Source organism: Hemiscyllium ocellatum, chromosome 32 (genome assembly GCF_020745735.1).
Source record: "Hemiscyllium ocellatum isolate sHemOce1 chromosome 32, sHemOce1.pat.X.cur, whole genome shotgun sequence".
In the NCBI taxonomy this organism is placed as follows: domain Eukaryota; kingdom Metazoa; phylum Chordata; class Chondrichthyes; order Orectolobiformes; family Hemiscylliidae; genus Hemiscyllium; species Hemiscyllium ocellatum.
Window position 1 is genome coordinate 15,040,095 of NC_083432.1, and position 23,638 is coordinate 15,063,732.

A 23,638-nucleotide genomic window follows, 5' to 3' on the forward strand; every position below is an offset into this window, starting at 1 on the left:
ACCACCAATGCTCAAACTGCCATGATTATCCTGTTTTTTTTTAAATTCAATTTTTTGGAAAGAACAAATCTTCAAGGTTTCATAGGAGAGTGGCACGAGCCGAGATGAGGGTAGGAACAGACACAACGGGTGAAGGGTCACCTCCTGTACTCACTGTATGGTTCTATAATATACATTTCAATTAAGAAGCTATAATCAGGAAGGAAAATGAAGCTATTTCCTTCCATAATCTCAGTATAACAAAGGCCTTGATTTGCTGCAAAAAGACATAAAAACCTTCTAATAAAGATACTCCAATTTCACTTCTCACTTGGTTCATTTAGCAATAGGTTAAAATAATTTAATTACAGCTGCTTTGGTGAAGTCCCCAGTAGCAAGGGAACCTTTGGAATTCATTCCAGCAAGCACCGTAGGTTCAGATGCGATCCAGTTTCCTTCAATCCTCTCACTACTCCAGGGCCAGGAATCACATGTGCATTCAGATCACGAAGCAATTCTGAATACTCCACCCTCACACTGGTGTCTAACAGTATTCCCAATAACTGCAAACTTTTGATCTTCAAATTCATGTTGGTCAGGAATTGCTCTTCGTTCTCTGAACATATCTAGATTCAAATCATTCAAGGTGTTAACTTATGTTTTCAGTATGCAGATCTCACTACTCAGCGAACCAGCCAGTTGTAGCAACTCTTCTGAGGTTGTGACATTAGCAGCAAGACACAAGTTGGTTTGCTTCTATTCCATTATCTTAAAAAGGTTTGCTGTGATTGGGTAGACCCCAGGAAGCTGACACAAGAACCATAACTACATTTTTGACAAGGTTTTTATTGGCAAGTGTTCCATCAGGCTGGGTATTAGGCTGTTTTGTTGAATCATTCATCCTTTTACTCACTGCTGGCAATGCACTTTTTCGAAAGAATGTCTTGATACTTTCAGGTTTTCCTTGGCTTTATCTAATTTCTAATAATTTGGATAGGGAACAAACAAGGTGTAAACATATCCCTTTCTTTTCTAACCTGGTTCTTCCTCCCTGCTCTAGGTCCAATAACTGCATCAGTGACCTTTAATCCTTCCTTACAAAGGGTGTCTGCAGTGTCCAAGACACAGAACCACTTGTGACAAGATCCTCAATAATAAGACAGATTGCATCTTCCACCAAATGATTTGTGCCATTGTTCGTTGATAACCATGGGTGATGCGCCAGAAGACTGGCAAATGTGGCACCATTATTCAAGAAAGGTGGTAAGAAAAAGCCTGGAGACTACAGACCGGTGAACCTTGCATCAGTGATGGCTAAGTTGTTGGAAGGGATTCTGAGGATTAGGATTTACATGCATTGGTGAGGCAATAACTGATCAGGGATCATCAACATGACTGTGTATGGGAAATCATGTCTCATTGACTTGATTGAGGTTTTTGAAGACGTGACAAAGAAAATTGATGAAGACAAAGTGGTAAAACATTGTTTGTTTTACTTCAGCAAGGCATTCAGCAAGGTTCTGCATGGTAGACTGGTTAGTAAGGTTTGATCATATGCAATCTGGGGGAACTATCTAATTGCATACTAACTTGGTTTAAAGGTAGGAAAGAGTGGTGGTGGACGATTGTTTTTTGGACTGGAGGCGTGTGATCAGTGGTGTGCCACAAGATGCTGGGTTCAACTGCTTTTGTCATTTATATAAATGATTTGGATGTGAATATAGGATGTAAGATTGGCAAGTTTCCAGATGACACCAAAATAGTGGACAATGGAGAAGATTGTCTCAGAGTATCACAGGAACAATGGGACAACGGGCTGTGGAGTGGCAGAAGGATAATTTAGCTAAATGTGAGGCGTGATATTTTGCTAAGGCAAACCAGGATTGGACTTATACACTTAAGAGTAGGGGCCCTGGGGAGTGTTGCTGAACAGAGACACCTTCGGGTGCAGGTTCATCGTTCTTTGAAAGTGGAATTGCAAGTAGACAGGGTGGTGAAGGCGGTGTTTGACAGATATGCCTTTATTGATCAGTACGTTGAGTATAGGAGTTAGGATGTCATGTTGTGGCTGTACAAGACATTGGTGAGGCCACTTTTGGAACACTGCTTACAATTCTGGTCACTGTTGTATAGGTAGCAAGTTGTTAAACTTGAGGGTGTTGAAAAGACTTACAAAGATGTTGAATATAGGAAGAGGCTGAATAGGCTGAGGCTTTTTTCCCACTGGAGCATCAGAGGCTGAAGGGTAACCTTATAGAGATTTATAAAATCATGAGGGTGAATAGCCAAGGTCTTTTTCCTAGGTTGGGCGAGCCCAAAACTAGAGGGCATAGGTCTAAGGTGAGAGTAGATCGATTTAAAATAGACCAGTTATGGACCAGGCCAGACCACCAAAAACATTTCAAGAAAGTAGCTCAAACCCTAATTTTGCTAGTTGTTTTCAGCAGGTTTAACACGGATATTCCAGGAGGGATGCAGTTGGTCAAACCACTTATTTTTCAGCAAAACAGAATTTATTTACAAGATACCGAATGAAACAAAAACAATAAAAGAACAGAACAATGAATAACTTGACCTATCTGAAAACTTGACAGATCATCTTTGTTCCAATACCTGCAACAATTCCCATAAACACCTCTTAACACAATAGGTAAAATCAAACACAGAGTCTTACAGGAGAGATGTCAGAGAGAGAGGGGATGATTAGCATGGACCTGCTTCTTTGGATCCAGCAGCTTTTACTGCCTGACTGCTTTCCATGAATAGGCAGACCAGAGAGAAACTGAGCTGGAAGAACTGGCCAGTCTCCTTTCATTGTACATGTGCTTTTTTTTTTGAAACTTAAAAGCCTTTTACCTGAGGTAGTATCTGTTAACCTTAATCAGATTGGCCCTAAAACCCTTCAACACTAGACTTTTCGGTACCTGCATTTTTGTGACCTCCTAAAAAGAAAACCAAAGATGATATAACATTGTTAAAGGAGCAGCATCATCACAGACCTTAGGGGCAACCTTTTCAGGCAGACGGTTGCGTGTGTATGGAATGAGCTCCCAGAGGTGGTGGTGGAGGCAGGTACAATTACAACATTTACCTGGTTGGGTACATGAATAAAGGAGGGTTTAGAAGGACATGGACCAAATGCTGGCAAATGGTCAATTTGGGATATCTAGTTAGCACAGATGAGTTGAACCGAAGGGTCTGTTTCCATGTTGGATGACCATGAGTATGAAAATTCACACATCCACATCGAAATACGTAGATCATAAATCAAGTAAGGCGAACACCTAAAATTTGTCTGTTCAACTTCTAATGAACAGTTCAGATTTAAATCACACTGCCATGAATCCTTTACACCAGTGTACCTGAAATAATGCATTGCAATGACAATACTGAGCGCAAACTCTGATGAGAAGCCCTTGAATAGGAGGTACATGAAGTTAACACTAAAACCTTACTTCACTGTTTGAATAAAACCTGTAGTCAGTAACCATTACAGGAAGTAAAACCAGTTTATGACACTTCATCTTCTCCTTGGAATATCAAAAAAAAATTAACTGTTGATCAGAAACATAAGGAATTTGAAACAACATGTGACAATCAGTAATGAAGAGAAGAGGAATTTGCAGTAATCTCAAGGGAAAACCCCACCCAGTACAGTGTAACACTGTTTGTACGGGATGCCCATTTTAAAGTATGGGAGATGAATTGGATTAGTATGTCTCACTTGCCAAACTTTACTGGTTTTGCCTTCTGAGAAGTTGCAAATTCTCCAGAATAGAATCTGTTACTCACAGTTGCCAGGTAATTGCCCTCCCAGCTTCTCTGCAGACCCAGATCGCCCCGCTGACCCTTCAGATTCTCCACAGCTGCAACCTTTGCTCTGACCTGCAGCAAATCGGCAGGTGGGATACTCTTAATCAGCTGATGTGCTCTCCACCTATTGACAGATTTGGAATGAAAGCATGTTAGCTTGAATGTGAAGAAAGGCATTCATTTGTACAGCAGTCTTCAGGGCCTCACTACATGAGGGCCTACAAAACTGCCTGTAAAACAATAAGTACAATCCGAGTAGGAAACATGATAATCAACTTCTATACAAATGAACATCCAAATAGGAACGGGGTAAGTAATCAAACAAATTTTTAAAAGTGCAATTGTTTGGAGGATAAATACTGACCAGGATATTGGAGCAAACCCTCCTGCTGTTCTTGACAACAATGTTGTACCATCTTTTCCATCCAGCCCAGAAAGCAGATAGGGACTGGGCTAAATATCATACCTGAAAGACAGTCCCTCCAAAAGTGCAGTACATCCTCAGCTGAGGTTCTGTGTTCAAGACTCTATATTGAGATTTGTACCCACCATATTCGGACACAGAGCCAAACGTTCCAGTGGGTTGAGGCTAAGTTAAAAGGAGTTCTCATCACATTATACTGTAATGTGCACGAATGGATTTTTATTGTAAAAAATCAAACTGAACTCTCAGTTCATAGTTACAAGTTCTACCAAATGAATTTTGAATCAAACATTGTGTTTTTGAACAGGCTAACTAAAAATAGCTGTAGTATAAATTGGAGAACAAGACATAGCCCATTATTTTCCCCACATTGCTTCTTGTTTGATGTCATTTCTAATAATATTTTCATCAGCTCCAAATAGCAAATCAAAACTTCTGTTCCAATCTAAGCCATTTTGAACTGGGAAACAGGTGTCAAACCTACGTTCATTGTGCTTTCCTTGAGGATAGGTAAATTATAAGCATCTGACTGTGAATTTGCTGAATGAAAAATTAAGTTATTGACAAAAAAAAACTGCAGATGCTGGAATCCAAGGTAGACAAGCAGGAGGCTGGAAGTGCACAGGAAGCTGGGCAGCAGCAGGATGTGACCCCCAAAACATTGACTTCTCCACCTCCTGATGCTGCCTGGCTTGCTGTGTTCTTAAACTCCTGCTTGCCTAAATTAAGTTATTGAACCATCAATCTCCATATTTGCGGAACGAACAGTGGCAAATCTATGTGGCAGTAAATTAACTCTCACAGCATGCCCAAATAGGGAAGCTGTAAACTTAGTTAGAATTGCTCCACTCAGACAGTTTTTACATGTTTCTACTTCAATAGGTCCGAATATTAGACTAGGAGTAAAGACAGGGTCGGCTTCCTCTGTACTGCACCAAATGCCAAATACCTGTCAATACATATTCCGATACAGCAATTATGGCCAACTGGGTGTAGTATATGGGTACCAAATGGTGTCCACTGTTCTCATTTTTGTACCTTTTGAGGAGCAAAAACTATTAAACTTCAGAACCCATGGAGAAAGCAAACAAATAAAATTAGTAAAAGTAATGATTAAATGCAAAGCATAAACTTTAGAAGAAATCTGATAGTCAGTAAAATGCAATACAACCATTACATCTTGGTGCTGTTAATTCTGAACACCAGGTTCAATGTCTCATTGCAGTTTTATTGGTGAAAATTTATTTCCTAGGGCTTGTGGTTCATATTGGCTTACACAAGCTTTTCCCAGCACATGTTTGTAAAGGATAGACCATGCTTGACAAATCTAATTCAATTTCGTGAAGAGGTGATTAAAGTAATGGATAGGCAAATATCTGTGGATGACCCATCTTGGAATTACCTGAGCAAAGGGAGACAGAGTAAGGATAGTAGGTAACTACAGATTTGGCAGGATATGATTATTTTCACCTCATGAAGGATCTATATTGGGGCCACAACACTTGCTTATGACTTAGGTGATGGAATAGAAAGTCATATATCCAAAACTGCAGATGGCATAAAAATACATGGTTCTGAAGCTAGATGGAAGCTGGACTCATATCTAATACACACACAAAAAAAGAAACGGATGTGGCTGGTGGAAGTCAATCATCTCAGTTCCAGTGTATCATTGCAGGAATTTCTCAGTGTGGTACCCTCGCATAATCCATCTTCAGCTGCTTAGTCAGTGAATTTCCTTCCATCAATTGTACTTGTACACTAATGATTGGACTAGGTTCAGCACCATTTGTGACTATTTGGATAGGTAGCATTCAGTATATATGCAATCAGATCTGAGCCAATTGATCCTAATAAATATCTGTGCCACATTATAGTGGGCAATGACAACCTCTAACAAGAGAGGGAATCTAAAAATTTCCCCTCGACATTCAATAACATTACCACAGCTAAATCCTCCATTATCAATATCTTGGGGTTTAATCAATGAAAAAAAAAACTGACCTGGACCTCACACATAAATACAGTGGCTACAAAAACAGATCAGAGGCTGGAGGTCTTACAGCTAGTAACTCAACTCCTAATTGTCCTATCCACTATCTACAAGGCAGAAGTTAAGATTATGACTATATATTCTCCACTTGCCAGGACAAATACAGCTCCAACAACACTTGAAGCCCAACACCATTTCGCACAAAGCAGCCCACTGAATTACCACCCTCTTCACCATCTTCAGTATTCACCCGTCCACCATGATGCAAACATGCAGCACTGTGTGCCATTTATAAGATGCAATGCAGCATTTCACGGAAGTCCCTTAAACAGTACCAACAAACCGGTGATTTCCTTTACACAGAAGGACAAAGGTAAAAGATGCATGGGTACAAAATCCATGGCGGTTTCCCCCTCAAGACACACAGCATTTTGACTAAGGAATATATCACCATACCTTCACTGCTGCTGTGTCAAAATACTCGAACTTCCTTCTTAACCACATTACAGATACGCCAATATCCCACGGACTGCAGTGTTTAAGGCGGCAACTTCCCACCACCTTCTCAAGGTCAACTAGATCTTAGGTAATAAATGCTGGTCATGACTTCCACACCCCATAAATGAATTTTAAAAATTAGTAAATGATATTATTTGATGACCTGAAGGGCAAAATATAGCCAATGGATTTGAACGTAAGCAAGCTTGAGAACACCTATTTTGAATGTAAAAGGAACTGAACAAGGTGCTTTTGAAATTGTAAAAAAGTTTGATATTTTCGGAGGTCCAGAACAATTTATGGGTCTGAGAATACAAATCATGGAAATGGCAATGCAGATGGCACGCTGTCTAGTTTTGGCAATACATTGTAATAGCAGAATTTGGCTTATATTATTATTATCATCATTATTATTATTATTAGTATTATTATTATTATTATTATGTGTTCACTATTGGGTATCCAAATGTAAATTTCTTCACCACAAAGGCTCATCCAAGGCCAAAATATATATATTGATGAACAAAAGAGCGTAGCTGAGGGTGAAAATCAATCACTTTCTGAATGTGTTATAGTTTACTGTGCAGAAGTTTAGGCTCATGATTGTACGTTAATCCCTGGAATCTTATTGTACATTTGTTCCATATGCATACTGAAACGTACCAGATTTTACAATATCAGGAAAGAATGAGCGACTTTTACTAATCATTGGTGAAGTTGAAGAGCCTGACACCTAAATAGAAGAAACTGAGCTTCAGGTAGAACTAAAGCCATTAATTTTGTTACATAAAAGTCTGGAGTCAAAAAAGGCAAGTCTGACCCAATTTCACCAAAACTGTCATAGCAGTTTTAAAAATAGTTGTAACTAAATTTATTTTTCTTGAGTGGTCAGAAGCAAATAAATCAAAATACGATTTTATTTCAACAAATCAAATTTGAGTCAACTGTAATTACCCAATAAGGCACCCTGCTCTATTCAGGCACTGCTTTTAATGGAAGCCACAAGTAATGCATACATGGCTTTTGACACTGGGAAATGTCAGACAGCTGGGAACGAACAGAGCTTAAGAATATAATGGAGAAGCTTAGAAGAACAATGTTTTTGCTCCAGTAGGTTACCGATCTAAAAAGGTTCTCAGACTTAACACCCTTTAAAAAGACTTCAGTGCTGCCAAATTAAGCTTGCGAGGACAAACTTTTAGTGCTAATATTTCAAGTTTACAATTACATTTTTGTTATACCAATTTCCAGAAGGTACTGCATTTTACAGCATCTTCTTTCTTGAAGCAGATATACTGAAAGCAAGATATACAGTCATATATTGGAAACGTTTTAATGTCATTGTGTTCCTCGAATTCCAATAATAGATTTTGCGAATATGATTTTCTTCCAGCTTTACTCTTTGATACATTCTTGAAGATTAGATAATATCCTGTATTTGGCATGTTAAAATGAAATAAATCTGATGAAGTAGACTAGCCTGCAAGTACTGAACTGATAAAGATGACAAAGAACATGGTTGGCATTCTATATATTATGTGCAATATACAATTGATTCAAGGGTTACTTGTTCAACCAGAGCATACAAAATGCACACAGTGAAAATGAAAGGAGGTTAGAGTTCATGTGTTTAATCTAATCTATTAAAAGTGAACCTATGTATGAACTTGAGGAAACATGCTGAGGAAACTCCACAGCTGTAACGCAAGCATAAAATACACTGCCCTGAAACTTGCAATCTGGATTGGAACCCAGACCAGATAAATAGTTGACTACTTTCTTAAGATCTATAACCCCAAAAGCAGTCCAGCAAACCATACTGACAGTATAAGAACGGGTTATCACAGAACACAGTCTGACAGCAAAGTAGTACTATTCTAGAAAATAAAAACAAATTAAACATTCCAAAGCCTTTTTGACAATTGAGAGCAAGTAAGCATGTGGGAGAGAGAATATGGTGCCAGGTGGTGAAAGGGGTAGGATAACAAGTGGTAAAGGGTAGGTGGTAACTAGGTGGAGGTTGTTGGGTGGCAAATGAGTGATGGGGTACTGGTGGCATGTGTGGGGATAAGGTCATGGGTAGCTAACTAGGTACGGTGTCATGTGTGTGTGGCAATACAAACGGCAGATCAGTGAGGTGATATGGTGGCAGGTAGGTGAGAGCTCACAGTGCCAGGTTAGTGACAAGTACAGAAGTGAAAGTCAAGGGGAATGGGTGTGTGGAGTCAGTGGGCAGACTTGTTTTTGGTGGGGTGGGGTGCTTTAAAAGGTAGCAGCTTGCAACATGGAGGCGGCAATGGTTGGGGTGGGTGGGTGGGAATCTGATGTCTGTGGCTCAGGGGGGTCCGGGGGTCAGGTGTTGGGGTCACAGAGTGATCATCAGTCAGGTTTAGAGTGTGCCAAGAGCAAGATCAGGTCTGAATCTCTCAAGCATTTCCTGTTTGAGCATGAAAGGTAGAACCTGCTGAAGAGTCTGACTGTAACTCAGAGTTGGGGACATTTTTGAAGCATTCCAGATGGCACTTGTCTATTAGAAGGTAAAGGTGCCAAATTACAGCAAAGACTATGTATCTGGAGCTCTGAGAGACCTACAACTTCCCGAACAAATTCAGTTTTCAATCATCCAGAAACTCGAAGATCTGGGCCAACATAAAAATTACATCACAAATTTTAAATTGGAGAACACAATTACCACATTTTGCTGATAATGATGCTAAGTCAGTTACCTTTGATAAATGGACTGCAACGTGTCCTCAAATTTACGCAGGATCTTGGGTGGATTCGGCCATTTTACATGTTTCCCATAATTCTTCATGCTTCCAACGTTTTGGAAGCGTCTGCCCACCTCCAAGATATAGGACTTCACTTTGTACTTTCTATAGTGTTTTATAATAACGTAGGCAGCTCTTGTGCGTTTGTAGCGAATTCGAGCAATGGTACCCCTCCAGACCTATAAAAGAAATTAGTTGTTTTAATTACAGGGAAGGGACTAGAAATACCCAAATAAAAGTTAAAACTGCAAGTATTTATAATCCTTAAGTAGTTTAAGCCACATACCTACAGATATCTTTCCTTCTGAATTTGATATGGCTGTCTTATTAAGGGCTGCTTCACAGTGGATTTTTGATTACCTATATCGTGTGCATTATCTGCAATCCTCACTTATAAATTATACTTATCATTGTTAGAAACTGCTTGATTCAGGTAGGTTCAAATTTCTCCACATAACTCACTTTAGTCGGTTATACCACACCATTTCATCATTGATAAAACTAAGATAGCCAGATTTCATAGAATCCCTACAGCTTGGAAGCAAGCAAATCAGCCCAAGTCCACACCTTCCCTCCAAACATCTCAGCCCATTACCCTATCTCTGTAACCCTGCATTTCCATGGCTAACCCACCCAGCCTGCACATCCCTGGACACTATAGGCAATTTAGCATGGCCAATCCATCTAACCACACATTTTAGGACAGTGGAAGGAAACCCAGAGAAACCCACGCAGGCATGGGGAGAACATGCAAACTCCACACAGAAAGTTACCCGAGGGTGGAATTAAACTCAGGTTGCTCGTGCTGAGAGGCAGCAATGCAACCATTGAGCCGATGCAATGTTTTCAAGATCCTCGAGAAGACTCTCTATATTAACACACCTGGACTTTTAACATCTAATTAAAAACCCACATTCTTTCCATGGTTAAGATTGGGAAATCCGATCAAAGAAATCAGTGGCTTGACACTGGTGAAAGGGTCTGGTGAATCTGCTGGAGATTAGAGTCAAGGAAAAACACAGCAGGTCAGGCAGCATCCAAGAAGCAGGAAAATCAACTTTTCGGGCAAGAGCCCTTCATCAGGAATGAGGCTAGGAGCCTTGAGGGTGGAGAGATAAATGGAAGGGGGAAGGTAGCTGAGAGTGCAGTAGATGTTTGGAGGTGATCATAAAGGTGATAGGTGGGAAGGAAGATTGACAGGTAGAAAAGGATCATGAGGGCTGTGCTGAACTGAAAGGTTGGATCTGGGACAAGGTTGTGGGGTAGGGTGGAGGGAAATGGGGTTGGCGGAAGATGAAGTGTTCTTTCTCCAGGCATTGGGTGGCCCAGGACCTGCATGTCCTCGGTGGAGTGGGAGAGGGAGTTGAAGTGTTCAGCCACGGGGCGGTGGGGTTGGTTGGTGCAGGTGTCCCGGAGATGTTCTCTACAGCACTCTGCGAGTAGGCGTCCTGTCTCCCCAAAGGAGAGCGACCGCATCATGACCGATCGATACAGTAAATGACATATTAGAAAGTACAGGGTGAAATCTTAATGGATGTGGAAGGCTCCTTTGGGGCCTTGGATGGCGATGTCTGCCCATACCTTCTCCCTCACCTCTGTCCAAGGCCCCAAAGGAGCCTTCCACATTCAAAGTTTCACCTGCACTTCCAACCATGCCATTTATTGTATTTGTTGCTCCCGATGTGGTGTCCTCTGCATTAGGGAGACAGGACGCCTACTCGCAGAGCACTTCAGAGAACATTTGTGGGACACCTGCACCAACCAACCCTACCGCCCCGTGGCTGAACACTTCAACTCCCTCTCCCACTCCACCGAGGATATGCAGGTCCTGGGCCTCCTCCATAGCCACTCCCTTACCACCCGATGCCTGGAGGAAGAATGTCTCATCTTCACCTTGGATCTTCCAACCCCATGGCATCGATGTGGATTTCACCAGTTTCCTCATTTCCCCTCCACCCACCTTATTCCAGTTCCAACCTTCCAGCTCAGCACCATCCTCATGACCCGTCCCACCTGTCCATCATCCTTCCCATCCATCTACTCAAACCTCCCCTCCAACCTATCACCATTACCCCCACCTCCATCCATCTGTTGCATTCTCAGCTACCTTCCCCACCGGCCCCATCCCCCTCCCATTTATCTCTCCATCTCCGAGGCTCCCAGCCTCATTCCTGATGAAGGTCTTTTGCCCGAAATGTTGATTTTCTTGCTTCTCGGATACTGCCTGACCTGCTGTGCTTTTTCAGCACCACATTCTCGACACTGAACTACCTGCTCAAAGTGTAAACTCACTAAATTTTGTCAAATCCCACTCACTTTATTCACAATTGCCACCTTGAACTCAGGCATTAGTTTGATAATTCCCACCCCTTGCCCTTCTGCATTTCCCTCTCATCTATCCATTCACTTGCAGACAAAATTCTTGCGACTTGGAATGTTGAATGGATGCATGCTCTGACAAGCAAACTCAGGTGGAAGCTTGGATGACAGACTATGAGATCATAGCCCTTACTGAAATCTCCAAGCCTGCTTACATTTTTCAATTGTTTGTTTTCTTTGGAGGCATCATTGACAAAGCTAAATGTGCTGCTCAACCCTAAACTTTCAAAATGAGTTGGTGAACTGTCTTAGAATCCTAGAGATGAATAGCATGGAAACAGACCCTTCAGTCCAAATTGTCCATGCCGACCAGATATCAGAAATAATCTAGTCCCATTTGCCAGCATTTGGCTCTTATCCCTCTACACCCTTCCTATTAATATACTCATCCAGATGTCTTTTAAATGTTGTAATTATACCAGCCTCCACCACTTCCTCTGGCAGCTCATTCCATAAACACACCACCCTCTGTGTGAAAAAGCTTCCTCTTACGTCTCTTTTACATTTTTTTCCTCTCATCTTAAACTGCTGCCCTCTAGTTTTGGACTCCCCACCACAGGGAAAAGACCTTGTCTATTTATCCTATCCATTCCCCTCATGATTTTATAAACCTCTATAAGGTCGACCCTCAGCCTCCGACTCTCCAGGGAAAACAGCCTCAGCATTTTCAGCCGTTCCCTACAGCTCAAATTCTTCAACCCAGGCAACATTCTTGTAAATCTTTTCTGAACCTTTTCAAGTTTCACAACATCTTTCCTATAGCAGGGAAACCAGTATTCCAAAAGTGGCCTAACCAATGTCCTGTACAGCCACAACATGACCTCCCAACTCCTACACTCAATGAACCAACCAGTAAAGGAAAGCACATCAAAAACCTTTTTCATTATCCTGTCTTCCTGGGACTCCACATTCAAGGATCTGTGAACCAGCATTCCAAGGTCTCTTTGTTCTGCAACACTCCCCAGGCCCTTACCATTAAGTGTATAAGTCGTGCTCTGATTTGCCTTTCCAAAATGGAGTACCTCACATTTATCTAAATTAAACTCTACCTGCCACTCCTTGGCCCATCTGATCAAGATCTCGTTACACTCTGAAGTAACCTTCTTTGCTGTCCACTACTCCTCCAATTTTGGTGTCACCTGCAAACTTATTAACCATACCTCTTATATTCACATCCAAATCATTCATATAAATGATGAAAAGCAGTAGACCAGTACTGATCCCTATGGTGTACCATCAGTCACAAGCCTCCAGTCTGACAAGCAACCCTCCACCTCAACTCTGTCTCCTAACTTCGAGCCAGTTTTATATCCAAATGGCTAGTTCTCCGTGTATTTGATGTAACATAACCTTACTACAATTTACCTTGAGGAACCTTGTCGAGCGCCTTACTGAAGTCCATACAGATCACGTCCACCATTCTGCCCTCATCAATCCTCTTCATTACTTCCTCAAAAACTCAATCGAATTAGTGAGACAAAACTTCAGAGGCATAAAGCTATATCGACTATCTTTAATCAGTCCTTGCCTTTTCAAATACATGTAAATCCCATCCCTCAGGATTTTCTCCAGCAACTTACACACTACTCATATCAGACTCACTGGTCTATAGTTCCCTGCCTTTTCCTTATCTCCTTACTTAAAAAAGTGACACCACATTAGCCAAATTCCAGTCTTCTGGCACTTTACCTGTGGCTATCGATGGTACAAATATCTCAGCAAGGAACCTAGCAATCACTTCCCTTGTTTCCCACACAGTTCCAGGGTACACCTGATCAGGTCCCGGAGATTTATGCACCTTTATGAGTTTTAAGATGTCCAGCACTTTGCCCTCTGAAATATGGACTTTTTTCAAGATGCTGCTATTTATTTCCCCATGGTCTCTATCTTCCATACTCTGCTTCACAATAAACACTGATGTAAAATACTTATTTAGTATCTCCCCCATCTCCTACAGTTTCATACATTGGCAGCCTTAATAATTTTTAAGGGGCCCTATCCTCTTCCTAATTACTCTTGTCCTTAATCCATTTGTAGAATCCCTTTGAATTCTCATTAATCCTGTTTACATTTATGGGCGGCACGGTGGCACAGTGGTTAGCACTGTTGCCTCACAGCGCCAGAGACCCGGGTTCAATTCCTGACTCAGGCGACTGACTGTGTGGAGTTTGCAAGTTCTCCCAGTGTCTGTGAGGGTTTCCTCCGGGTGCTCCGGTTTCCTCCCTCAGTCCAAAGATGTGCGGGTCAGGTGAATTGGCCATGCTAAATTGCCTGTAGTATTAGGTAAGGGGTTTATGTAGGGGTATGGGTGGGTTGCGCTTCGGCATGTCGGTGTTGACTTGTTGGGCCAAAGGGCCTGTTTCCATACTGTAAGTAATCTAATCTAAAGCAATTTCATGTTCCCTTTCTGCTCTCCTGATTTCCCTGTCAAGTATACTCCTATTGCCTTTGTACACCTCTAGGGATTCACTTGATCCCTGCTGTCTGTACCCAAAATATGCTTCTTTCTTATCCTTAACCAAGACCTTAATTTGTCTAGTCATCGAGCATTCCCTGCACCTACCAGCCTTGCCCTTCACTCTAACAGAAACATATTGTCTTTGCACACTCATTATCTCATTTTTGAAGGATACCCATTTTCCAACTGTGCCTATAACTGATATCCACCCCCAGTTAACATTTGAAAGTTCTTGCCTAATACCATCAAAACTGGCCTTCCTCCAATTTAGAACAATCTATCCTCTTCCGTCACCATTTTAAAACTAATAGAATTATAGTCTCTGGCCCCAAACTGCTACCCCACGGACACCTCAATCACTTGCCCTGCCTTACTCCCCAAGAGGAGGTCAAGTTTTGTACATTGTTTAGAAAGTACAACCACATACTGAATCAGAAAATTTTGTTGCACACACTTAACAGATTTCTCTCCATCTAAACCTTTAGCATTTGGCAGTTCCAGTCTGGAAAGTTAAAATTCCCTTTCATAACCACCCTCTTATTCTGACAGATAATTCAGATCTGCTTGAACTAATTCATGTGCCTCTATCACAAAACTACACTTGATCTCTTCCTGCTCCTCTAACCATTAACTCATTGGAGTTACCCACAATCACTCCCTTGAATCCACCATTTCCCATGACCTTGCATTCCACGGTACCGATAACTAACAAAGTCATAATCTGGCCATATCCTGATTTCAAAACCCACTTCCTTTTACATCCCTTTCCCAGACAAAAATTGCCTTCTCCAAATCACATTTGGCAGCATTTTCAAACACCTTATTGGCTCCATTTGAAGCAATATTTCTGCAAACAATAATTTGCAGAGCTTAATCTCAACCTCGGACACTCTTGGTCCACAAGAAAATTTTTCCTGGATTTGTATTTCTGGGTATGACTCACAACATTGTTGCATCAAGCCCAACAGACAGAGATTGGAGTTTATTTACTATATAGATGGCTTAACCATTCAACATGAGGTCTGGTTGATGACACCAAGTGTTGTCAAGGCTTCGCTCCTCAAAACCACTCTCTATTCCAGGATCACCCGAGAAAGAGAAGCTAGATTATTTTCCCACCACCACTTCCATAAGCATTTCTCTCTTCCCCCTCCAACTATGTGAAGACAGCTAGTGGATTTTGTTTCCATAAAAACTGCAAAATTTTCCCCTTGCTCAGAAAACCCTGAAGACACATCTTTCTTCAATTTCTCTCCCATCCCATTCATGGGATCACTTCCTATTCCATTGGAACTATTCACATTGAAATCATGATAATCCAAATTCTTGTCCTGCTGGTTGACACAGCAAGTGACACTGACTCTTCAGGTACTGTCAGCCTCCTTTTACAGATTAGTGTAATAAAATCTCTTCAAAAATCCCACCTCAGAGCTCTCTGTCTTTACAAGCTACTTATCCACCTCCAATCTCTCTTTCTTCCCCAACATTCTTAAATCACTTGATAATCCTTTGCCCATGTTTTGCAAAATGTTCTATAAATCCTCCAACTCAAGCTTCCATCCCTGCTAAAATAGTCCTAACTAAAGTTGCAGAGTCTGAATGTACTTCATTACCATCATTGTCCTCCTGGCCTTTTCCGCAGCATAGCATCATCAACAATGGGTTTGTTTGCTACTTCCATAGTCTCCCAGACCTTAAACCATGGCATCCCTATTCTTCTTAATTTACATTCTCTCCCCTCACTGAAAATTTATCACTCATGGGCATAGGGTTAGCTTCTAGACAACAATAATTTCTACCAACTCCTCACCATTTTGTCACTTCCTCATTACCGAAGTGATCAGATTATTGTCTTTGATATTCAAGTCTTGGTTCTGATTTTTTTTTAGATGAAGACACAGATTGAAGCCATTGTCTTCAAACCCCACCTTAGATCTTTACCATATTCCTTTTGTGATGGGTATCTTGGATCTAGTTAATGTCTATAATAAAAAAAGGCACATATATACAGAATACATGGTATTCATTTAACACTACAAACATGAGGTTTATAAGATTGTTGAGTATCTGAAACTTGTTTTTATTTCCAGGAGAAAATTAAGGTGAGCATGTGACCCAATCTGAATCAGTATACCATCATTATTATGTGATGTAGGTGTTAAGAATTAAACAGACTTGTGTTGCTTTGCTAGAAGGAAGATGTAAGGTGTTCGTAGTTGGCAGCAGTATCTGTGGTTACAGTGGTTAGACTGCTGGTCTCCAAAGATGGTGCTTAGAACAACGGTATATGTTGTTACTTGTAATCATCTAGTCACATCCAAGATAAAATAGATTTGGAGTCTAAAGAATAGCTACTGCATACAAAGGCCCAAGTAGATCATGTTGCCTTGTAGTTGGGCTTTAAAATGGATAGAGGCCTTCAGGAACTAGAGAAACAAACTAGAAAGTGCTCACGAAATATCACTGAAACACTCGGACAAGGCCGTTCACCAAGATTCAGATGAAAGAGACTTTTGCCCCTACCTGTCTATGATTCTTTGTGCAGGAATGCAGGTTGGAACTCTCACTCTCATTGAAAAGCTCGAATTTTCCTGGACTTGAAACAAGGCTAGAAATTTTGTCGAAGTTACACGAGAGAGAGAGAACATCTAAAAAAAAACCTCACCAAGATAAATGGTTGAGGATAAAAATTTGCCAGACTGTGAAATAGATGGAAATAAACCACTGGGAGCCAAGAATAATATTTCATTGGGCCTAGAAAAGTTGAATGATTACTTAAGAAACAGTGTAAATTATGTGTAAAGTGGGTGTTTTGATTATGCAAAAGTTCAGGGTTGGGGAGAGAATTCTGTTCCGCAGCCTAAAGTTGACTTCATAGAATCACAGAATCCCTACACTGCTGCAGCAGGTCTTTCAGACCATCCAGCCCCCACTAACCTGATGAAGAGCATCTCACCATGACCCATTCCCCTACCCTATCCCTAAGTAACCCATTTCTCAAGACTAATCCACCTTATCTGCACATCTTTGGACTGTGGAAGGAAACTGGAGCACCTAGAGAAAACTCATGCAGACACTGGGAGAATATGCAAACTCTATACAGATAGTCAGCTGAGGTGGAATCAAACCTGGGACTCTGGTGCTGTGAGGAATCAGTACTAACCACTGAACCACTGTGCTGCCCAGTGTGATGTAAGTGTTATTTTAGCCTGGTTGTTACATCAATTCAGCACTCTGTTTTAAGTTCAAATTTATGTTCTTTTAAAGTTATTAGTCTCTTCATGGATTGTAACATTAGTTTCTGTAGACCAAGATAGGCTTATCGTTTATTCAACATGACTGCTTAAATTACGCATGGATGGGTTGTTGCGATACTAAAAACACTAGAAGTGAACTATGGAGAAAATACAAGCCCAGGATGGTTGAAGGTAAAAATCACACACACAGGTTATCATCCAACAGGTTTATTTGGAAGCACTAGCTTTCGGAATGTTGCTCCTTCATCAGGTGGTTCTAAGCTCGTGCTTCCAAATAAACTTGTTGGACTATAACCTGGTGTTGTGTGATTTTTAAACTTTGTCCACTCCAGCCCAGCACCAGCACCTCCAAATCAGGGTGGTTGAATGCAGTGAAATAGTTACCCTCAGCAGACAATGATGTGCATTTCAGCATATGCTTACAAAATGAGATTGGAATCGCCTTGAAGTCATGTTAGATCTAAAGTAGAAAAAGAACCATTCCTCCAGTTAATTGAGCTTCTTAGAAAAGTAAAAAATAGTTTTGGTTTTCTATAAGGTTTAACAGTGATAAGATTTCACAAAGGAAAGCGGCAGACATTTATCTGCAAGAACCGGAAAGATTGTTCAACAGGAAATTAGTTAAGATAAAGGTGCTTCAAATCTGTATGTGAATTGATTGAGCTAACTTCAGGTGCTTGAAATCCTGACAGCGACTACACAATTTCCCATTTTACCATAGAGTCAGTTTCATAACATTATACGTTTGTTCAGGGTGACTGGCAGTGCTGTCTTCAAAGGGATTGAGCTGCATAAAATTACAGCAATTTTTGTGACCTTGAGAATTAGCTTTTGTGGCTGTCCCAGAGCCAAGGACTATGTACAAATAAACAAAATCCTTGCTATTTTACACAATTTTAAAGCAGAAAAATCAGCTAATTGGTCCATCATGCCTATGCCTCATCTTTGAAAAAAATCTTTTCACAAAGTCTACTCTCAGTTTTTGCCCATAAGCCTTCTATTCTTTTCATTTTCAAATGTATAGGAAGTTGCAGAACCAAAGAATACAAATTTAAAATGTTATGCAAAAGAGATACAGGCAACATAAGGAAAGGCTTTTCACAGTATGGAACTGATGAGCATCTAAAAGGGGAAAAGAATGGAGGGATATAGGGAGAGAGCTAAGGACAACAGTCTAATTTGTTTTTGCAAGAACTGATGTGGACTTGTCAGGCTAAATGCATTCCTTCTGTGTTACAAATCATTTTACAATGTCATTCAAAGTGTACATCCGATTCTCTTTTGCAAGTTATGACTGAATGTTCTTTGATAAATATTCCATGCAAGGCATGGCAAAGGAATGGTGAAAGGTTCAAGCAATTTACTGAAAACATGGTGTCTTATCCACATATGGATCAAAACCAGTAATCTCATTAAAATTATTGACTTAGAAAATAAAGTCATAGGCACAATTTTATTTAGAAATAAGTTTATAAAATGAGTGACTGTGTATCAAGGGCTTTGCTGGCAGGATACTGGTTGCCTTCTGTGGTAACAGGGAATGTCATAGGCATGAAAACGTGTTGCTGGAAAGGCACAGCAGGTCAGGCAGCATCCAAGGAACAGGAGAGTCGACATTTCGGGCCTGAGCCCTTCTTCAGGAATTTCTGAAGGAGGGCTCATGCCCGAAACGTCGATTCTCCTGCTCCTTGGATGCTGCCTGACCTGCTGCGCTTTTCCAGCAACACATTTTCAGCTCTGATCTCCAGCATTTGCAGTCCTCACTTTCTCCTACAATGTCATAGGCATGTCACATAAACTTGGCATTCAAACCAAAAAAACTCAGTATTAGACTTGGTTTGCACTAACCTCAAGATAGTTTAAAAAATACAAGTTCCAATGCATATGAATCGCCCATCTCAAATGTTTTAAACTACAGAGTCTTTCATAACTAGTTCAGAGTATGACTCGATAGGAAATTAGGAGAAAACCATCATAAAAATAAAACATTAGTATTAATACTTGAATCTCCTCCAACTGCATTCATAGCTTCCATATTTTTCTATAATTTTGTACTTGACAAGTCCTGCTAATGGAATCAGGTTAAAGACAAAGTAAAACAAGATGATCGCATCTTTAACGTGTGCTCCAGTAGTTTCAGGAAGAGTATTTTTAAGAACACAATTCTGCTTGGCTTTTACAGATTTCTTGAAGACTTGACAGAACAATCTTTTAATGGTGCTGTCCTGCATTGTAAGTATAGATTAAAATTAATTATTTAGGAGGACATGCTGTGAGCAAGCTGCTTGCAAATTACTTTTCAAAGACAAGCAGATGCTGCCCTTTGCATGAAGCTATGAATGGTTGGCTTGGGGCATTTGACAGAGGTATAAGAGTTCCCTTGTTTGTCACTTGAGTAAGGTTTCATTTGGACTGAGATCCAGTGAGATATTATTAGCCCGACATAAATCGATTACGATGCTATCTGGCTCTCCAGACAAAAGGCCCTTTACATCTATCATAAAACAGTTAATTGAAACTTGATATTCATACAGTTAAAACTTTATACTGATTATTCTGCATGCTCAGCTAAGTTTTAACTGATATAAAACAGTTTATATACAAGGTATTTTAAGACACTATTAACAAAATAAATAAAATGGTAGCTTTGTCTGATATTAATAATCTTTCAGTTTTGAAGGATTACTGAAGGCTCAAGTAGGTTAATATCTAATTGGTAGTCCAAACGTATCCAATTTCTAACACCCAAAATATGTTCAGCTCCTCTGCCAACTCTACTTGCTGACTACATATATCAAGTGTGTCTCTTAAATGGTTGAATGAATTTACTGTACTTTAAAAGCTGTAGTCTAATGTCTCAGAATTCTATAAAATTACCTTTGGGTAATAAACCATTTCATTCAAGGCAGGAGTTTGAACCGTAGATTACATTACGAAAGCAGTCTGCTTCCTCCGCATGAACTAGCAACTCTCAGGAAAGATATGGAGGTGCCAGTGTTGGACTGGGATGGACAAGATTAGAAGTCAGACGACATTAGGTTATAGTCCAACAGATTTATTTGAAATCACAAGCTTTCAGAGCATTGTTCCTTCGTTAAGTGAAGTTTGCACAGTTTTGGATTACTTATTACTTTGTTTAGACCCTTGGCATATGACTCTTACACATATTATGTTATTCCAGGCAATTGATTGTCTCCCAGCACCACCTTATTTTTAATTTTTTTGTAATTATCTCTCTGTTTCATTTAATTGGGTTATAGGTCATCTTTTCACTTGTTATCCCGGTTGCTGACACATTACACACACCATCTGACACTTGATCACTGCAGAAACCTGTTATTCAGCCCATCCACACTCCATTCATACTATCTGTATGATCTTTTCATCTCTCTGCCTATAAATTATGGACACTCTCAGGAAAAGCAGGACCATAAAGAGCAATTGTGGGGCAGCGGAGTGTGAATCAACACTCAATCTATAATTCAATCACAAAATAAGGCAAATTTTAAACTCAAAATATTCTTCATTTTGGAATTTTTGTTAAACCAATCCACATTGTTTTTAGTTTGTGATGAGATCCATTTCTAACATTCTATTAGAATGTAACTATCAGGGCACAGTTACAAGAATGCTTGACTGTTTCAAAAGGTTAGGGACATTCAGTTTTGCCCAGGAGTGGCACACGTAGAGTCATAGAGATGTACAGCATGGTCCAACTCGTCCATGCCGATCAGATATCCCAACCCAATTTAGCCCCATTTGCCTGCACCCGGCCCATATCCCTCCAAACCCATTCATATACCCCTCCAGATGCCTTTTAAATGTTGCAATTGTACTAGTTTCCACTAATTCCTCTGGCAGCTCATTCCATACACGTACAAGCGTAATCTAGACCTAAAACATTAGCTGTCTCTCCCTCTCTGGTTGCTGTTTGATCTGATGTGATCTCCAAAGTCAGAGACAGGACTGGCTTGGTGAAGTAAAGCACAGGGAAAAGCTTGAGTTGTGCTTGTGAATGAATACTGATTACAAAGTGCAATCCAGGGAAATACAGACCAAACAAAGGAGAGGGATCAATTCAATGGAACCAATTGTCAATGCAGTCCATGACAAAACAGCTCGTGAGGGGTTTCAAGACCAGATCACCAGACATGGAGATTTATAATCAATTATGAAATTCAATGGGATTTGATGACCTTTGAGTCTTTAACAACTGGGAGGCATTGCTGAGAAATGTGTGGGATTTGGCTTGATCTTATTTGATTTCTGATGAGCACTTGTAGAATTTGATCGCAGTCATGTTTCCCATGTTAATTCTGGGTGTTATAAACAGGTTGTATAATTATTGTAGATTATAAAATTTGTTGTTGTTGTTGCATACCATGAAATCTTGTTGCTTTACTCTTAGTAAGTCACCTGGATCTTTCATTTTGTCTACTTTAAATCAAAAGTTACTGGGCCCGAGCCACAGTTTAACAAAAATTTGACAGTCGAGTCAAGGATCTTAAGTTAAATTTGCAAACAACTGGTTTCATTTTTAAAATTTAAAGATACAAACAGATCACACTAACTATATAACTGGGACTTGATAAAAAAGTCCAACATGTCAAAGAAAACAGCCTAACTCACGGTTAAAAACGAATAAAAGTTCTTGATTTTATAGTCACTGAAGTACATTCACTGCTATAATGTGGGAGCTATATTTTGTGCAGCAGTTAATTTGCTCACAACAAACTCTCACAAACAAAAAGCGATGAGTTTCGGTTTGCAATAGCTTTGTCTCAGATTCAGACAGTTTGTGTTTAACGTGCATTCCATGGTTGGAGCACAAAATTCTAGACTGGCATTTGTTACAGCATCGAGGGAGTGTTGCACTGCTTGAGGTGCTAACTTTCAGATGAAACATTAAACCAAAGCCATGTCTGCCCTTAGTTGGGCACAAAGGTCCCATGGTACTATTTAAAAGAACAGGCAAGTTAGTCCGAGCATCGTTGCCAATGTTAAATACTCAATTAATACTTCAAAAGCAGACAATTGGTCATTATTGTATTACTGTTTCTGGTAGCTTACTGTGCATATATTGGCTGACATGTGTCCTACATTACAATGGTGACTACAGGGTTCTTGTAGCACAGTGTCAGTACCCTCCCCATGAGCCAGCAGGTCCAGGTTCAATTCTATCTACTCCAGAGGTGCATCTTAACATCCTTGAATCTGTTGATTAAAAATACTATAGTAGTGGCTACACTGTAGAGGTAGTAAATAAATGCAAATAATTTTTTACTAGCTCATAAATGTATTTTTATTGATGCAAGTTGAATGATAAATGCTGGCCAAGATACTCATTAGAACTCCACTGGTTCATTTTGAAATGATTAGAATGAGTTCAGCGAAACTTCTTCTCTTTAACTTCAGAGTTACATACAAATTTATGGATGCAATCATCCTCTGAAATTCCTTCGCACCCCAAATTATTACCAGCAAAGAGTTGCCGTCTCCAGAAGGCAATTTCACTGATCTAGGTAGCATCATTTCACACAACCCACTGTGAAGTTAAATAAACCACAGACTGTTTAAACCTGGTATTGTCTTTGATAGTTCCATGAGGTACGAAGAGATAGAAAGAGCTATTTAACTGGAATCAAAACTTGTGATCTCCAAGGCAATTGCGATAACATCCTGACCGCATGTGATTGATAGGTGGGCCACTTAAAGTTAACACATCAAAAAATTCAAATACAATGACTGAGGTTTCTCAAAGGATCATGGCAATTCTATGGTAGTCCTAGATTCTAGTCACTGAGCTTCTCCAGAAAGCAAATACATTAGGTTTAAGAGATATCCTACTGAAAGTATAACAAATGTGGCCTGATCATTTAATTCAAATGCCGGATACTAATTAAGTATCTGAGAAAGAGAACCCAAAATGGAATCAAGGAAAATAATCTCTTAGGGTCTCAGCTATCAAATAAACCTGTGTGCAGGAAAGCATTTCCAAAGTCAGATTTTATACTTCTCAGAGGACCAATATTTAACAGATGTAGATAAATCATAGGTTGTTATTAT

The 23,638-nt window shown here is 40.2% G+C and overlaps 1 protein-coding gene and 1 pseudogene across 1 annotated transcript in view; both read right to left on the reverse strand.

Moving 5' to 3' along the window:
* Window positions 1-23,638, reverse strand: part of myo1d (myosin 1D) — a 549,120-nt gene that overhangs the window by 217,736 nt on the left and 307,746 nt on the right. The window contains exons 17-18 of the mRNA XM_060849058.1: window positions 9,434-9,657; window positions 3,772-3,916 (exon numbers count right to left, since the gene is read on the reverse strand). Coding sequence (XP_060705041.1) covers window positions 3,772-3,916; window positions 9,434-9,657 — 369 coding nt within the window. The remainder of the gene's footprint in view (window positions 1-3,771; window positions 3,917-9,433; window positions 9,658-23,638) is intronic.
* Window positions 331-3,503, reverse strand: LOC132831000 (uridine 5'-monophosphate synthase-like; annotated as a pseudogene).